The sequence below is a fragment of the Narcine bancroftii genome, chromosome 10 (assembly GCF_036971445.1).
Source record: "Narcine bancroftii isolate sNarBan1 chromosome 10, sNarBan1.hap1, whole genome shotgun sequence".
NCBI classification, from domain to species: domain Eukaryota; kingdom Metazoa; phylum Chordata; class Chondrichthyes; order Torpediniformes; family Narcinidae; genus Narcine; species Narcine bancroftii.
The window spans coordinates 24,708,124-24,727,212 of NC_091478.1; the positions used below are offsets into that span (position 1 = coordinate 24,708,124).

The following is a 19,089-nucleotide window of genomic DNA, read 5'->3' on the forward strand; positions in this document are numbered from 1 at the left end:
CCCAACCCCAACCAACCATTTTTCCCCTGCAGCCGCTGCAACCGTGTCTGCCTGTCCCGCATCGGACTTGTCAGCCACAAACGAGCCTGCAGCTGACGTGGACTTTTACCCCCTCCATAAATCTTCGTCCGCGAAGCCAAGCCAAAGAATGGTGAATATATATGAATGAATTATGTTCATTTAAATCCAATTCAGCAGCATGGGAAATTAGACTGTAGCCACTTTGGAACAAAACTAATTATGGAAATTTAAAGCAATACCAAATTTATTGCTGTTTTATGCAGCTATGGTATGGAATACTTGAATACTTTGGTTCTTTCACTTTATAAATCTATATAATTTATACGTATGAAATGTTTTATTTTAAATAAATGGTATAATTTTTTATTCATCTCTTATGTTGTTTTCCTGCCTCGTTATCTGTGCAGGCAATAGTCTTGCTGAATGTTGGCAATCCTCGGACCTATAAATATAAATGTGGATGTTCCTTGTGAATAGACAGACATCGTGAAATGGAATCAAAGTGATCAGATTGTCATAGAATGCTGTTTTCCACCTCAATTGCTGTCTATTTTTGGTGGGGCACAGCTGACTGATAAGATCACCCAATGTCTAGATGTTGTCAGTGATTTCAGTCTTGGATTCTGTGGGTATCTGCGAGCTTCAGTCTCATTGTGAAACATTGGTGTAAAATGCCCAGCTCAGTGCAACACTATCAGAAGTTCGTCCTTTGGGGCAAGGCGTTAAACCCAGTCCCTGTGTGCTCTCGGGTGAGAGGGAAGGTTCCTGGCTAGTTTTCAACTGTCATCCATCATCATTAAAAAAGAACATCATGTTCAGCACACACATCATGGGCAGAAGGGCCCCTTCTTGTGTTGTACTGTACCATGTTCTGTTACCTCATTGTTACTTGAGGGATCTCGTGTCAGTGACTGTGTTTCACAACCGTGGCATTGGTTGTAACTTGCTTTGGGATGTCCTGAAGTCAAGAAAAGTGCTATGGCATTGGACCACACCAATTTCCCTGCCTTTCTATACAGTTGTGGTTTGCAGTCAAGTGCAACTTTCTCTGCTGATAATTTCTAACACTTTGATTCTCTTCCATGTTATCAGATACCACTGATGCTGTTTATCCCTCCATGTCCTCCAGCTTTGTAAGCCAGTGAGACATCTACATTTCTCCATTATGGGCTTTTCAAATGTCCCTGAATTTGCCATGAGAGATCTGCTCAGAGACTAAATTAAACCCTGATCTGACCTTAGTGAAACTGAAGTCCAGTTATTTTGTTATATGACTGAACCTCACCTTGAAGTACACGCTCAAATCCTGTTGGATGTGAATTGTGCGTTCTTACCTCTGTGTCCTAAGCTACCCAAACTGAAGCTCTATTTTTCCACCCAGACTCCACCTTGCCTCTCGTTATACTCTGAAACCCATCCTTGCACCCTTCTACTTTGTCCAAGTATTTGACAAGAAATATACAGTTTTCATTCTGATCCTTGGGGCATTTTTGTTCTATTTTAAATGAAAGTTTTCTTGTTTGCATCAGTTCTAATCTATAGATCTCTCAAGGTTGCTGCACAGGTTGGTAGGATAGTTAAGAAGGCTTATGCTAGACTTTATTAGCGGGGAATGAGTTAAGAGTTGTGAGGTAATATTGTAGCTATATTAATCTCTGGTGAGACTTAGAATATTGTGTTCAGTTTTGGTCACATCATTACAGGAAAGATGTGGAAGCTAATGGAGAGGATGCAAAGGAGATTTACCAGGATGTTGCCTGGATTGGAAAATATGTCTTGTGAGGGAAGGTCAGTGGAGTAAAGAAAGATATTAATAGGTCTATAAGATTTTGAGAGATATAAATAAGATAGACAGCCAGCACCTTTTTCCCAGGGCGGTAGCAAGCACCAGAGGACACTTGTACAAAGTGAAGGGAGAAAAGTTTAGGGGAGACATCGGGGTAAGTTTTTTTTTTATGCAAAGAGTTGTGGGTGCCAGGAATGTATTGCCAGGGGATTCCTTAAAAGGAAACTACACGCGGACACATCATTTGTACTATTGCAGTAATTCTGAGCTGATCAGTCTGTACTTAAGATTGACAACATGAGGACATGAAAACTATAGCACAGTACTGGCCCTTTGGCCCATAATGTTGTGCTGACCTATATATGCCTATCTCCCCCTCGAAAAACTAAACCCATCCTACCTCATAGCCCTCTATGGTGGACCAATAGGGGCATTTAAGAGACTCTTAGACAGGCACGTGGTTGAAAGAAAAATAGAGGGGTATGAGGTAGGGAGGGTGTAGATTTTTTTGTGAGGGTAGGTATATCGAGGTCAGCACAGCGTTGTGGGCCGATGGGCCTGTATTGTGCTGTAATTTTCTAAATTCCTCATGTTGTCAAACTAAGCACAGTCTGATCAGCTTAGAATCACCTCAATAGTGCAAATGATGTGTCCTTGCATGGTTTCCTCTTTTAATAACTTTATTTATCAGAATTTATGAAGTAGCAGGCACCTAAGTAATGTAACTAAGTTGTTAATCAGTCCTTCAGCCTTGCAATGAGGAGCAATTAATCCCTCAATGAGTTCTTGTCTGACAGGCGCTCTTGCTGATTTAGAGTTGAGTTGGCGTGTGATGTATATTTTCAATGCTGTAAATGACTGGATTGAACATTACCTCAGCACTGCCCTGAACATGAGGTGACAACCACCCAAGACCACTCATCTTAGCCATCAACATCCCCTCCCCCCCCACCCCCCCAACCAGAGAATGAAGTATTTGCTCAGGAGTGAGGAGATATTTATGCATCTCTGGCATCTTAAAACCAATCAGAAGATTGGTTGCAGTCAGACATTGTGTATAGGTTTCTTTTGTGTCCTTGACCCTCCAGCACTTCTGGTGCAAAGTTAGCTGAGAGCCTGGGGAAATGAGAAAAGCTTGGCATTCATGTAGCATTATGATGCATTGCTCAACCACAGTCATTAAACAGACAACCCTCAGCACAGCCACCTTATAACTATATTTCACTCTGTTCCAGATCTAATGGTGGAATTTATGGTCACGCACATGATGAAAGAGTTCCCGATGGACCTATACATGTAAGTTCAGCAAAGTGCTCGCTCAAAGGCAGAGCTGCAGGTGCTGGGAATATGGAGAGAAACGCAGGACCTACTCAGAAGGTCAGACAGCTTCTGGGAGAGATAAATAATTAACACTTCAAGACCATGTTCTTTTATCTTAAAAGCAATCGGAATATGGCTCTAGGAACTTGAGGTGTGGACCTTGGTACAAAGCCAGTCGTGTTATTGCTGTCCTCTTGTTACTGCCATAATGGAAGATGTGTTTTGAGCTGCCAGGGGAAGCTAATAGCGGGTATGATATTGATGTTCAGTTGACAGATATGAGGGGTGTAGAAGGATATGAACCAAATACAGGCAAATGGAACCAGCCCAGAATCCCAACTTGGTCGACATAGATGAGTTGGGCCAAAGGACCTGTTTCGGGTAATATGGCTGACTCTGATGAACAGAACAGGAATGTTTGCAAGTGGGATTCTGGTGAATGGCCATAGATTTGAAGTATTAGCTCTTGTTTTTCCAAGGTTCCTTTTGTTGTCATGTTATAATACATTATAAATGTAATATACATGATTTACTTCCATTTTTTTTCAGCCGTAAGGCAAACAAAGAATGGCATGAGCATTGTCTGGTGCCCCTAACACTAGGAGAAAGAGAAACAAGAGAGTCCCTTCGGAAACACTGAGTGTCTGTGGATTTGCCTCCAGTGCTCCTGCAGCTGCACAGACTCCTGTTCAAAATATTGGTAGCCCGAGCTCCAGCTCCAAACCTCCGACACAATCAGGAAGCTTTTATTGCCCTTCGGGAGCCCTTCTTCCCATCCACAGACTGATAATTTCCATCCTCCTGACCCCTTCTCCATTCCTCGCATCGTATCCCAGGCTGATGGTGGTCACCAAAAACCTGAATAAGAAGCAGATGAGTTGAAATCGAATGAGACACCATAAAAATGAACAAGGTGGAGAGCTAATTCTTCCCTAAAGTGTTGGTACCCTGCATAGACCAGATCAAACCCAGAACTTGCATGGTGTATGTAATTTAGTGTACTTCTGCAGTCACTAATTGCACAAAGGTACCAATGGTAATAGTCTTATGGCATCTGTTTAAATGGATTAATTAAATTTTGGATAGCTAGAAGGCACATCAGCGTCACTTAGTGCACTGTGATTCTTTAATCCACTTACTGCGCCGCAGAATTTTTGAAGCCATTGATCAACCATTTGCTCATTTCCACTTTTAAAGCTCTTTCCCATTGATCCTTCACTCTCTTCCAATGGTGTAATCCTTTCTGAGGTTCATTTATTTTTTCACTCAAGCCTTGCGTGTGTGCTGCAAAGTCAGTTTAAAGACGCAGAGCAGGATCTTGCTTTGCTCAGTGGGCGAGGATTGCTGCTGGCCTTCTAAGCTCCCTCTCTCCCAATCCTTACACTGTTGTCTCTGACACAAAGCATTCATTGCATTTGTCCCTGTCCACGTCTTCTACTTCTCCTCCCGGCTAAATGTTCCTCTAGAATCCACCTCTACTAGGTTGCTCGCCTATTCTGCCCCATCTCCCTCGAGTAATCCCTCAGCTCCTCCTCCTGCCAGTGACATCTACCTGCTGCCCTGTGCCCCCCAGTCTCAATAAACTGCTGATCACATAATTTCCCTTCTCGTTCCCCTGTCGTTCCGATCAGTTCTTGGATAGTGAACTTTCACTCCACTAAAAGGCTACAGTCGCTTCCTATTGGGAAGTCTCAGTCCCAGCCATTTCAAAAGCTGAAAGTCCTGGACAGAGTATATTTGGCAAGGTTGTTTCCCATGGTAGGAGGATCCAGGACAAGAAGCACAATTTCAGATAAAAGGGTGTCAATTTAAAACAGATGCAGAAATATTTCTTTAGCCAGAGGGTTGTGAGTCTGTGGCACTTGTTGGCACAGGCAGCAGTGGAAACGAGGTCATTGAGTGTATTTAAGGCAGACATTGACAGGTATTTCATTTGTCAGGGTATCAGAGAAAGCTGGGGAATGGGGCTGAGAAGATGGATGGATCAGGTCATGATAGAATGGCGGGTCAGACTCGATGGGCCGATTGGCCTACTTTTTTCCTATATCTTGTGAATAATGCATTAATGCTTCCACTGTCGATCCTACTTTGATATGCTACTCCCTTCTGCATATCTCTGCTAGTTCCCTCAGTCAGAATTTCTCAACTTGTGGTCTGCAGGCCACTAATGGTCTGTGGGTTTGTTATGGTGACGTGGCAAAGACAAATATGACAAAAAAACAAACCAAGTTTCAATTGGTCTGGTAAGGGTCTCAGTTCAGCAAATTTTTGTTCTCTGTGATTTTTATAAAGGGCCTAATGAAATGGGGAATGTATGAGTCAGTAAGTTCGCGGATGATTCGAAGGTTGGAGGGGTTGTGGATGGTGCTGAAGGTTGTCGTAGGTTACAAAAGGGTATAGACAGTGCAGAGTTGGGTGGAAAAGTGGCAGATGGAGTTCAATCCGGATAAGTGTGAGGTGATGTATTTTGGAAGGTCAAACCAGAAAGCTGAGTACATGGTAAATGGTCAGATACAGTGGAGGAACAGAGGGACCTTGGGGTCCAAATCCATACATGTCTCCAGGTCACCCCACAGGTTGATAGGATAGTTAAGATAGTTAAGAATGTTGAGCTTCATTAATAGGGGATTGAGTTCAAGAGTCAAGACATCATGTTGCAACTCTACAATCTCTGGTTAGATCACATTTAGAGTTTTGTGTTCAGTTCTGGTCACATTATAGGAAGGATGTGGAAACTATATAGAGGGTGCAGAGGAGATTTACTATGATGTTGTCAAGATTGGAAAGTAAGTCTTATGAAGCAAGGTTAACAGAGCTGAGATTTTTCTCTTTGGATCATAGAAGAATGAGCAGAGACTTAATAGGGGTCTACAAGATAATGAGAGGCAAAGATAGGTTGGGCAGCCAGCACCTGTTTCCCAGGGCAGCAATAGAAAACACCAGAGGACATCTGTACAAAGTGAAGGGAGGGAAGTTTTTTTATGTAGAGTTGTGGGTGCCTGGAATGCCTTGACAGGGATGATGGTGGAGGCTGAAACATTGGGGACATTTAAGAGACTCTTAGTCAGGCACATGGATGGATTAAAAATGAAAGTTTATGAGATTGGGAGGGTTTAGTACTTTTTTTCAAGAAATATATAGGTTGGCGCAACATCGAGGGCTGAAGGGCCTGTAATATGCTGTAGGTTCTATATGCCATTTCAGATTTATTGGCAGAGTCCATACATGATGTCACATACAACTCTGAAATTCTTACACAACATGCACATGTAAACAAATAAAGAAATTTAAGCAGATAAAAAAATGTAAACAAACTGCAATACAGAGAGCATAAAAATCAGTAAAGTGCAAAAGTGAGAGTCCTTAAATTAGTCCCTAATTGAGTTTGTTGCTGAGGAGTCTGATGATGGAGGGGTAGCACCTAATCCTGAATCTGATGGTGCAAGTCTTGTGGAACCTATACCTCTTTCCTGACGGCAGCAGTGAGAACAGAGTGTGTGCTGGGTGGTGTGGATTCTAGATGATTGCTGCTGCTCTCTGACGGCAGAGTTTCCTGTAGATGTTCTCAATAGTGGAGGGGGTTTTGTCCGTGATGTCCTGAGCTGTGTCCACTCCCTTTTGGAAGGCTTTACGCTTAGGGGTATTGGTGTTCCCATAACAGGCCGTGATGTAGCCAGTCAGCACATTTTCCACCACACATCTGTAGAAATTTACCAGGGTTTCTGATGTCATACCAAACTTCTGAGGAAGTAGAGGCACTGATGTGCTTTCTTCAAGGTGCCATTTGTGTGTTGAGTCCCTCAGCAGCTCCCTCACTCATTGGATTTGTAATGAGTAGTTCAGTGGGTAAGTAATGGAATTGTTAAGGTGATCTGTGGGTGAGAAAAGTGTGAGAACTGCTGCTACTGGCAGTGATCCTGACCCATCCTGATCAGTCAGACAGGATTCGTACATTAGACAATAGGTGCAGGAGTAGGCCATTTGTCCCTTTGATCCAGCACCTCCATTCTCTGTGATTATGGTTGATCATCCACTAGTGAAGAACTCATCTCCATCAACTGGTATTAGATGACGCTGTCTCTGTTACTGTGCTCCTCACATCTACTGTGTTCTAGGTGGCATTCCAGGCATCAGCCCTTGTTGGCACAGGCTTATCAGAGCTCTGCTGTGGCTCCCTAAATTGCATTCCTTCCCATTCGCTAATCACCTACGAGCTTGCTTCCCTAGACCGACTCTCCCAAGGCCAGCCACTTTTATCTTGCTTTGTGAACTTGCCGGTGTCGCGGTCGCGTACTTACCTTCGTTGGGAGCGGTGCCAGCTGCCGCTGATGACGTAAGTGATGTGATGCATGGCAGTATATGGGTGATGAATCTCAGATGCAGGTGGAGAGTGAGAGTGTCAAGATCACCCATGTGGCAGTGAGCCAATGAGAAGGTCAGAGGAGTTTAGCTGGGTGGTGTTTAGGGAGTTGAAGAATGCAACGTTGTGTCCAGTGAATAATAAGAGAAAGTTGACTTCATGGTGTGCTGGAAAAAAAACGAGTGAGGGTATTCTTTATTTGTTTGTAAGCTGTGTTAAATCAGTTCTGTTACACCGGTTCTCATCACCATTCAACCCGGTTCCTCCAAGCTCCCTGCTTGGCCTGTCTTCGCCTGGGCTCCGGCAGCCATTTTTTCTGCTCTCTTCGAAGCGAGTTCTGTGAGAATCTCTCTCGTTGCTCCCCATCTGCACTTCCTGTCACTCTTAATCTCTATGAACATATTCTCACCCAAACTCGCTTCCACAGCCACGTGTCACCTTTCGTTGGTCCAGTCTCCTCCCCCAACCAGCATTGTCTCTATTCTGACCTTTCCTGATTTTTTGCTTATTCTTTGCTTATTCCTTGAAGAAGAGCTCAAGCCCAGAAAATTGGCAATATATTTTTATCTCCTCTGGACACTGCAAGACTGGCCGAGTTCCTCCAGTATTTCAATGTGTTTTTACTTCAACCCTCAGTGCCCTGACCCACAGGCCCACTCCCCTCCCTGGCCTCCTTCAGTGCTCTTACACACAAGACTTTTGCTTCTCTTTTTTTGACGCAGAGTTCATTTGTGACTTAAACTGGTTTTTGCCAGAATAACTCCTCTCCTTTGCTTGTTTCTAGGCGATGTGTTCAGATTGTTCACAAGCTCATCTGTTATCAGAAGAAATGTCGAGTGCGGTTACACTATACCTGGCGAGAACTCTGGTCAGGTGAGTGACCTGTTCTCCATAATTAGGCATTGTTACAGTACACCTAGAAAGTATGATCAGGCATGAACTTCATTATGACACAGAAGCAGGCCATTGGGCCTATCTATTCAATACTGACACACCTTTACTTCTCTGAATCCTGTCCACATTTTCTCTCTCTCTCTCACACATACTCTCTCTCACACACTCTCCACACTCTCGCATACTCATGCTCGCGCATACTTGCTCTCTCTCACACACTCGCTCTCTCTCTCTTTACTTGCCCATGAACTCCACTTGATTCTTTTTCCTTGTCCCCACATCGTTGTGCAGCAGCTTAAACCCATCAGCACACCTCTGGCATGTCCGGGGGGAGTCCACGGAATTACATGGAGGATGTGCAAATTCCACACAGACAGTAGCACAGGTCAGGGTCAAACCTCAGAGCTATGAAGCAGCTTTCTGTGCTTGCTGCCAAAGTAGAGCAATTCTATCAAGGAATGGCACTGAACTAATAGTGAAAACACAGAAATGCTTGACAAATTCAGCAGATCTTGCAGTCTCAGGAGGCAAAGATATATATCCAACATTTTGGGCCTGAGCCCTTCTTCAAGATGTGAGTGAAAAGCAAGCAGGTGTCTGAATTAATAGGATGGGGAGAAGAAAAGACATGGGGAGGAGCACAGACCAACAGACAAATGGTGATAATTGGACAGCAGAGGAAAGGTGAGAATTGATTGGTTGGGGGGGAGGTTGGTAGCTCTGTGAATGCAGATCAGGAGGAAAGGAGATAGAGATAAAAGGAAAGAGAAACTCGGGAAAATGAAAAATAGAGATGGATGGGGGGGGGGAGAATAATGGAAACCAGAGAAGTTGATGTTAATGCCATCTGGTTGGAGAGTGCTCAGATGGAAAATCTGGTGGTCTCAATCTGGCTGTGTTCAATGAAACGATCTTCCAGCCTCCGTCCAGTCTCACCACTGTAGAGGAGACCACAACGGGAGCACTGGATATGGTAGATGATCCCTGCAGATTCACAAGTGAAAAGTGTTGCTTCAAATGAATTTTGGTGGGGTCCTGCTGAAGGAGTAAGTTGAAAGCACCTACCTGCTTTTTGCTAATACCTTGAATGGCTCAGGCCGGAAACATTGATTATATAACTCCTCTGCTCATTGTGAGACCAGCTGAGTTCCTCCAGCATTTCTATGCTTTCTCTACAAGCACAGTGTCTGCAGACATTTGTGTTTCACTGAACTAATCATCCAGAGATTGGATTGTTATGGAGATAGGACTTCATTGGGAGAAGTGAATTAGTTAACTGAATGATTATCCATGAAATTAGTGTTTCACTATGATAACCCATCTGGTGGACCATGAAAGTGTTCTGGGGTCCTTCTATGGTCTGGTCTTCTTTCCTTCAGGTCCACAGCTGTGTCCATGACTCCAGTTCTCCAAAGGCTTCATATTTCAAAGTTTAATGTTAATTAAGCTGATAGACCACCTAGCACCAACGTTGTGTTTTGCAGTAATTGCAGCCTTTTGACCCAACAACATTGTTCCATTATTGTATACCTTTCCAAACTAGGGTGAAGTGTGGCTTGGATTAGAACTACAGGACATAGATGCAAGATTCAGTGAGGTAGATTTAAGAGAGATGAGGGGGATCCGCTTCTCCCAGAGAGTAGTAAATCCTTGGAATTCTTTGTCCAAGGAAGCATAGTGCATGCCTCATTGAAAACATTTAAGACATTGAAAAGAGTTTTGCATCTTGAGGCTTACGAGGAAGATGTGGATAAGAGAAGCTGAGTCTCTGACCAGATCTTATTGAATGGTGGAGGAGGTTTGATGAGCCTGATGGCCAACTCCTCCTCCTGTTTCTCATTGATGCCAATGTTCCCATTGATCTGCTGCCATGGTCCTTTGAGGTGGAAAGGATTGCAAATCTGGGAGATATCATCGACAGGATGCTGGGGTGATCTTGTGGATTGGTTACACTGCACCAAATTCCACAGGCAGTGAAGGGAGTAGATGCACAAGAAAGGAATGGGGTGCCATTTAAGTGACCTGGTTGTCCTGAATGGTGCCATGAGTGAGATAGGAACTGCACTTGTGAGGAGCGTGTGCCAAACTCCTCTGTTGCAATAGTTAGGCCCAGTGTTTTAAATTGGTCTTCTTTTGAAGGGTGTAGAAACCATAGTTAAGCATATTCCCACATATTATACAAACATTGCTCATTCCAACATGCTTTCTCCTGCTCGAAAGTGTCATCTCCCTGAGACACACTGAGGCAAAGGTGGCACCATAGTGGAACACAGGCTAGAGGGATTGGCCCTTTGGAGTCAGAAGCATTGTTTGTGGATCCTAAATGATCAAAGATAAGCTGTGAATCCTCTTGCTGGTTACTGTCTACTTGTTTTCGGTTGAAGATTCAATGCTGCTCCATTGTATACCACCAGGAGGAAACTCCGATCGTGGCAGGGGTACAGAAAATATTCCGTATTATTGTTCACGGGTTCCTGCTGCAATTAGATTGGCTGTTAAATTTCCTCAATAACTTAACATAGCGATTTGCAAAATAACTTAAAGAAATCCTTATTCTTGTTCTGCTTTTACCCAAAATTTTAGTGACTGGAAAGTTGATCCCAAATATTTTGCTGTGTGCTCACCCACCCCCTGATAAATTTCCAATGGATGAGTCAGGAGCAGAAACTTTAATTGATTTTACCCCAGAGAGCACTCTTTGCAAAATGAGGCAGAGAAATGAACATTTAGGCAGCTTAAGTTAGACAACCTAAAAATGATTAGCCTTTTTGATGCTGCCTCTTTCTGAAACTTCATTCCTCCATGACTTTCACAGCTGACAGGAGCCTCACTTTGCAAAGTGCCTGCTGCTGCAGTTTTAATTGCAGAAGTGGCGGCCTCCTCCATCATTCTCCCTCTGCGATAGATGATGGTGGACGGTTAATCTCTTTCCATTCAAGCGGAGAGTAGCCTGTCAATCACTCGTGCCAAAGCATGAACATCTTTGTGGCTGAATATATGAAAAACTGGCTTTGAGGGGATAATATTTTTGCAAGGATTTGTCAAAGGACTGACAACAGAAAGTAGCAATAAATTAATCTTTTACAAGTTGGCAGGTTATTATTGTGGACTACCACAGGGATCAATATATGGCCCTCGGCTATTCATGGTTTATATTAATGAGTCAAGTGAAAAGGCAAGTGTGTAATGACCTAAATTTACTGATGATAGAAGGCAAAGTGAGGATAAAGGAACATGCCAGGAATCTGCAAAGGGATAAAGATAAATTAAGAAGGTGGAAGATGGCGTTTAATGTAAGGTTATTCTCTTTGGTAAGAAGGGGCATGGTTTATGTAGTGCTTGGTGCAATGCTATTACAGTGCCAGCAAGCTAGGTTTGAACCAGGTGCTGTCTGTAAGGAGCTTGTACACTTTCCCTGTGGCCTGCGTGGACAGGAAGGATTTAGAAGGATAGGGGATAAATACAGGTAAATGGGACTAGCCCAGAATGTCAGTCTGGTTGGTATGGATGAGTTGAACTGAGGGGCCTGTTCTATGCTCTGTGGCTCCATGACCTGAAAGGAATCGGTCCTCTGATTATTTTAAAATTTGACTGTTTCCTTCTTTGTACTTTATATGGTAGCTTCCTTTCTCCAAGATGGGTGCCTAAGTGTTCCAAGTACCAACAGGTCCAACATTTGATTGGGCAACATAAAACCTTGGCCGTTCTTCACTCCGTCGTCACAGTGCAAGCAGTCATTACCCACCAGTGTTGTCTGCAACTCAGACCCAGCAGTGCCCCTCTCAACCTACAGAAGCTCCTGACCTGCAGTCTCCACTTCTCTCTCTCTTTGGTCATCTGTGCGCGGTTATGCAACCTTGGGACTACTGAGTCTGTGCTGAAAATCAAGCACCCATTGACAGGAATGCTACCTTTCCCTACGTTCCCATCGCTGCAGACTCCACCACTCACGCAAACACTCAGATGCACCAGAGGTCAGGACCAAACCTGCATTGCTGGAGTCTGCACTTCATGCTGCACCGGAGTCAGATGTAACCATTTCTTTTGACCTTACTAACCTCCTCTCTTCCAGCTTCATCAGCCTCTTTTCACTGCAATCTCTTTTCAATATTTAGATTTTAATTTAGAGATACATCACAGTAACAGGCCCTTCCATCCCTCGAGACAGCATTGCCCAATTACACCAATTGACCTACTAATCCTGTATGCCTTGGAACATGGGTGACACGATTAGCATAGCAGTTAGCGCAGTGCTATTACAGTACCAGTGACTGGTGTTCAAATTCGGCACTGTCTGTAAGGAGTTTATACATTGTCTCTGTGCCTGCGTGGGTTTCCTCTGGGCTCTCCTGTTTCCTCCCACCTTTTCAAAACATTCAGGGCTTGGAAGTTAATTGGGGTATTTGGGCACAGCACAGGCTCGTGGGGAGGAAGGGCCCGTTACCGTGTTGTATGTATAAATATTAATTTTTTTTAAACCCATGCCGACACATGGAGAACATACAAACACCTACAGTCAGTGCTGGATTTGAACCCAAGTTGCTGGATCTGGAATAGCGTTGTGCTAACTGTGCCACCCTTCTGTATTTTGTTTCCCTTGCTTGGTCTGTTTTCTGACTTTCTCCTCCTCCAGTTGGAATAAACTTTCCCCTGAATGATTACTATTGCTGCAATTGCTGCTGCCTGCTTCTTGCAACCAGATCTGATCTCCAGTGCAGGCAACGAGGCTCAATCACTCCAGCACTGTGGCATCTGCCACCACCATCTGCCGCTCTTTCATTTGGCTCCCCCTTGTTGGAAATCATTTAGACTCAGCAGAATTAATTCCTCACCATCTGAGTTCTCTTTTTACTTTCAGTCTGCAACTTCCTCAAAGTTATTTGCTCATTAATTGCATGTAGGCAATGCAACACACAAACAGAAGCAACAAGACCTCACAAACAGCAGAACATTTCAGCAGACTAGATCTGATGAGTGATGTGTTATGGGGTGAGATTGGACAAACTTGGGCTGTTTACTCTGTCATTCAGAATTTTTTCTCCAGGCTTAAATGTAGTGGTTAGCGTGATGGTATGAGAATGCCAGCGACCCGGGTTCGAATCTGATGCTGTCTGTAAGGAGTTTGTACGTTCTCCCCATATCTGTGTGAGTTTCCTCCCACCCACCAAATCATATGGACGGGGTTGTAAGCTAATTTGGTTTAATTGACAGCACGGGTTTAAATGGCTGGAATCATTTCTACCATGGTGTAAATAAAATATAAAGATTTTACAATCTTCGTACGTCTTTGGAGATTGAGAGGAAACCCATGCAGGCCAAGGTGAGAAGGAGGAAGTTTAAGGGAGATGTGCGGGACAAATATTTTACATTGAAACCAGTGGGTGCCAAGAATGGGCTGCCAGGGGAAGTGATGGAAGCAGATGCAATAGAAACATTTATCTAGATAGACGTGAGTGTAAGTTGCAGAGATTTTGTTAGCATGTTCGGTGCAGACACGAGAGTCAAAGGGCATAGGTTCTATGAACAGCATTTCAATACTCTGGATACTTTGGGCATTTGGTCCTTGACATTCAAGGACACCTGAATTTTACAGGTTATTGCCTTGCCTGTGACTTTTGACAGTGCATTGCGACAACCCTTGCAACACCAGCACTCCCTGCATAGCATGTCGCAGTTGAATTTGCAGGCTTCTCCAAGGTCGGAGGGCTACCACTGATGGGTCAAGGGGAAGATTTGGAGGATGGGGTTCCCCATTGGCTTCTGTCAGATGTATCCGAGAGGAAGGTGGGTTATTGCAGATCTGCTGGAGTTTCACAGGTTGGTGTCCTTGATCCATCCAGCTTCTGTCATTTGGTTGGAACTTTCCAGATGGTTCTATTTGCAACTGTCATGTGTTGACTCTGCCTCCATAAGGCCAGATCTAGACCCCCAAGGCCATCAATGTGCAATGCTAGTGCTCAATAATGGGCATCTCCAGATGTGTAAGCACATTTTCTTGACTTACAGCAGAAATATCAGTAAGAAGATTAAAACAACAACATCACATCAATTGGGACATGGAGTACAAGAGTTGAGAAGTTGTGTTGCAGTTCTGTTAAAGTTTATTTCTGCTGCTCTTGAAGTAATATGCTCAGTTTTGGTTGCCCCATTACAGGAAAGATATGGAGGCTTTCGAAAGGATACAGAATATATTTGTAAAAAGAAGCAAAACATGAAAGTCTGCAGACACCATGGTTGAAGTAAAATGCAATGCTGGAGAGCAGGTCAAACTGAACTTTATGTAGCAAAGATAGAGAAACATAACCTTCATCAAAGTATGATGCCCTTGAGCCCTTCTTTGAAGCATTCTTTGATGAAGGGCTCAAGCCAGAAATGTTGGTTATGTATCTTTATCTTTGCTACATAAAGTATTCTTTGATCTGCTGAGTTTCTTCAGCATTTTGTATTTACCACAGAAGATATTTACCAGGATACTGACTGGATTAGCAGGTATGAGCCTTGGAGAGAGTTTGGACAAGCTTGGGTTGTTTTCTCTGAAGTACAGAGACTGAGTGGAGATCAGAAAGAAGTTTGTAAAATGATGAAAGGCATTAATAGGGTGGATAAGCAAAATCTTTTTCCAAGAATGAAAATGCCCCATACCACAGGACATTCTAAAGTGATGCAGTCTAAAGAAGATGTGTAGGGCAAGTCTTTTTGCACAGAGTTTGATGGGTGCCTGGGACAGGCTGCTGAAAGCAATTTTTTAAAATTTAGACCTGGAGCACAGTAACAGGCCATTTCGACCCTCGAGTCAGTGCCACCCAATTTACACCCAATTAACCTACACATCCAGTACATTTCAAATGGTGGGAGGAAACCAGAGCCCCCGGGGAAATCCTATGCAGATGCAGGGAGAACATACAAACTCCCTACAGACAGCACAGGATTTGAACCCTTGTCCCAATCGCTGGTACTGTAAAGGGGTTGCGCTAACCACTACACCAACAAATTTGCATCCATGATGGTGCAATTGCAATAACAGAATTTAAAAGGCTTCTAGATAGACACATTACTGAGGCTATTTAGGGTGTTCTGTGGCAGTTGCTCCCTACCCAATACCTGAAAACTCCATGGACTATAAACACAATTCAGTGGGTTTGATGGAATACTCTCTGCTTGCCTGGCTGAATGAACACAATATCCCAGACTGCTGTACCCCATCCAGACTAATGAGGAGGTGTTGTGGGTCCTTTATATGCACACCAAGGAACTTTGTGATCTCCACAATGGAGCCATTGATGTGTAATGTTTAGTAGTTGATCTTTGTTACTCACTCTTTCCTCCGCCACTGTGACTGGAATGTGTTCTACCCACAAAATGCATCAGGGTGACTTGCCAAGACTTCTTCAGGCTGTCCATCTACTCCTCCACATGAGCACTGTACTTGGAAGGATCACTCTTCTCTTGTCACGATTTTCCTGGAACCATGCTCCCAACTAAATTGTGGGAGCACCTTGGCCATGTTCTTTCAGGTGACACAATGATTGGAGACATTCTGGACTGTGAGGAAGGCTTTCAAAGCTTGCAGAGGGATCTGGACCAGCTGGGAAAAATGGGCTGAAAAATGGCAGATGGAATTTAATGAAAGTGTGAGATGTTGCATTTTGGAAGGACAAACCAGGGTAAGAGATGCATGGTAAATGGTAGGGCACTGAGGAGTGTGGTAGAACAGAGGGATCTGGGAATACTGATACATAATTCCCTGAAAGAGGCATCATAAGGTCATCAAAGAGCTTTGGTTTTCATAAATCTAAGAACTGAGTATAGGAATTGGGATGTTATGGTTCCGTTGTATAAGACATTGATGAGGCCAAATTTGGAGTATTGTGTGCAATTTGGTCACCTAACTGTAAGAAGGATATCAATAGGATTGAAAGAGTGCAGCGTAGATTTATAAGGATGTTGCCAGGTCTTGAGGAACTGAGTTAGGTGGAAAGGCTGAACTGGTTAGGACTTTATTCCCTGGAGCGCATAAGAACGAGAGGAGATTTGATAGAGGTTTACAAAATTATGAGGAGTATACAGTAAATAGAGTAAATGCAAACAGGCTTTTTCCATTGAGGTTAGGCTAGATCGAAACCAGAGGACATGGGTTAAGGATGAAATGGGAAAAGTGTAATGGGAACGGAGTGTGGTGAGAGTGTAGAACAAGCTGTTTGCTGAAGTGGAGAATGGGGGCCCAGTTATGACATTTAACAGAAATTTGGGCAGGTATGGAGGGCTATGATCTGGGTGCAGGTCAGTGGATCTAAGCAGAAAAATAATTCAGCACAGATTGGAAAGGCCTGCTTCTGTGCTGTAGTGTTCTATGGTTCTAAGAGCAATGCAGGGGAAGGTCTATTCCAGGAGCTTCATCAGTTATGAGTGTTGGAACACAGTGCATAAATCCTGTTCCGCAAAACAAAAGTGTAATTCAGAATAAACTCAGTTGAGATTGTATAACGTTTTTTACCGTCTGCTTCATCTCTTCTCATTGCAGCGCTTATCAATTTGTTGAAGTTTGTGATGTCGAATGAGACAGTGCTCCTCGGGAAACACAATATCTTTGCCCTGGCCTTGATGGTGAGCTGTTACTTCTCTGTGTGCATTTTGCTGATGTCTATCCTTCCTCGAAAGAGACTTATAGCATGAGGAACTCCTGGCCCATGGAAAGTATTGCCCTGACCCTGAATTGCAGATCTTTTCACATTGGAGCCTTATCACAGCCTGATGGACCTCTTGAATGTATGAGCACAGGATGCTCTGAATGAGTGGGCACAGAACACTCTTGGTGGAGTGGCCGTGGGTCTCTGGGACAGAGTGACAGTCTGGTCACAAGACACTGAAACTGACACTGCCACGGTGTGGATCCCCAACATTGTGTAATGGACACCATCACCGTGTGAATCTCCAATACTGTACAACTGCCACCGTTTGGATTACCAACACTGTGACTGACACCACCATGGTGTGGATCCCCGACACTGTGACTGACACTGGCACGGTGTGGATCCCCATCTCTGTGTGACCGACATTGCCACGGTGTGGATCCCTATTGCTGTGTGACCGACATTGCCACAGTATGGATCCTGATTCTGTGTGATGGACACTGGCACGGTGTAGATCCCTGACGTGGTGTGACAGACACCGCCATTATGTGAATCCCTGACACTGTGTGACGGACATAGCCACGTTGTGGATCTCTGACACGGTGTGGCCAACACTGTGAAGGCGCGATCTCCCTGATGCTAATGGGGCGTGGTTCCCCGAGGCAGTGTGATTGACTCTTTTGTGGTGTGGGGGATCGTTTTGTGCTGGCTTGTGATACTGTGATCCCACCGGTGCTGGCTGATCACCAGGAAACATTCAAGGAAGCACGGATGCCTCTTCCACTTGTCGTCTGGTGTGAATGCCTGTGGGGTCAAGACATCACGGCAACTGGACTCTGAATTGGCTCGAACCTGTGAAACACTGCTTGGTTATTGCAGCCAGGAACCTGCAGGCACCCCTGAACTTTGACAATGAGAGGTTTCACACTGTAAGCAGAATGAAAAAGGAGGATTTTTAACAAGTGAAGGATTGCTCTTGTTACCTAGCAACAAAAACCTAGCAACAGGACAGATGAATGTCTCCAGATCGTTAATGTAGATTCTTTATAAAACCAGCTGGTCCAACAAGGATGTTTATTTCTTATTGACCCCAAACACTCATTATCTCCAGCTCCCTTAATGCCTATCCATTTGCACTGAGTTGAGACTGCCCACACTGGTATCGTTTCCTACACTAGTATCTTAAAGGTGTATTTGCTTTAGTCTCTGTTAAAAAAAAAGGAGCTACCTATTTATGACAGGTGAGGTAAATATGTTCTCTCTTGAACAAGTTATACATATACAACCTAACAAAACTCCATATCTCTGGACGAGAATGCACACACACACCCTTCACACAAACAACATGTAAACAATGTTTTTCTAAAATTTACAGCACCAGTAGAAGCCAATTCTGGCCATTTAAAACCGTGTCGCTCAATTACTCCCAAATTAACCTATTCCCCCATATGTTTTCAAGAATGGGAGTAAGCCAGAGCACCCGGGGAAAACCCATGCAGACACTGGGAGAATGTACAAGCTCTTAACAGACAGATTCAAACCCAGGTTGCTGGCGCTGTAGTAGCATGATGTTAGTTGCTACGCTAACGTAGCTGCTCTTTTTGTAACACTCTCTGACCTCAGTGAAAGCAGAGTCTGTGAATATGTTTCCAAGAGAGTTGGATATTTGATCAACCAAGTGGTAAAATGCTGCCAGGGTATTGTGCAAAACAGAGTTGAGATTGTTGTTGGATCTGCAGTGATTTGATTGAAAAGCAGAAATAAAAATGGAAATTTCTGTTAAAGCTGATCAGATTCAGGCATTGCCTGTGGTGAGAAAAATGGTTCATGTTCCAGGTCTGTGACATTGCAAGAGAACTGAGAATGAGAGAAATGAGTTAGATTGGGTAGCAGAGAGGGTGGAGAAGGACAGAATGTATCAATGAAAGAATAAGGGTGGGAGGGAGGAAGATAAAACTGGCCATTCCTCATTAAAACAGAATTGTGAGGTCGTGTTGTAGCTCTATTAATCTCTGGTGAGACCACACTTGGAATATTGTATTCATTTCTGGCCACCTCATTACCGGAAGGATGAGGAA

The 19,089-nt window shown here is 43.9% G+C and overlaps 1 protein-coding gene across 8 annotated transcripts in view; it reads left to right on the forward strand.

Moving 5' to 3' along the window:
* Positions 1–19,089, forward strand: part of armh3 (armadillo like helical domain containing 3) — a 156,057-nt gene that overhangs the window by 65,401 nt on the left and 71,567 nt on the right. For all 8 annotated transcript variants that reach the window (XM_069900227.1, XM_069900223.1, XM_069900225.1 and 5 more), the window contains 3 exons: positions 3,043–3,103; positions 8,272–8,360; positions 16,903–16,985. In XM_069900227.1, coding sequence (XP_069756328.1) covers positions 3,043–3,103; positions 8,272–8,360; positions 16,903–16,985 — 233 coding nt within the window. The remainder of the gene's footprint in view (positions 1–3,042; positions 3,104–8,271; positions 8,361–16,902; positions 16,986–19,089) is intronic.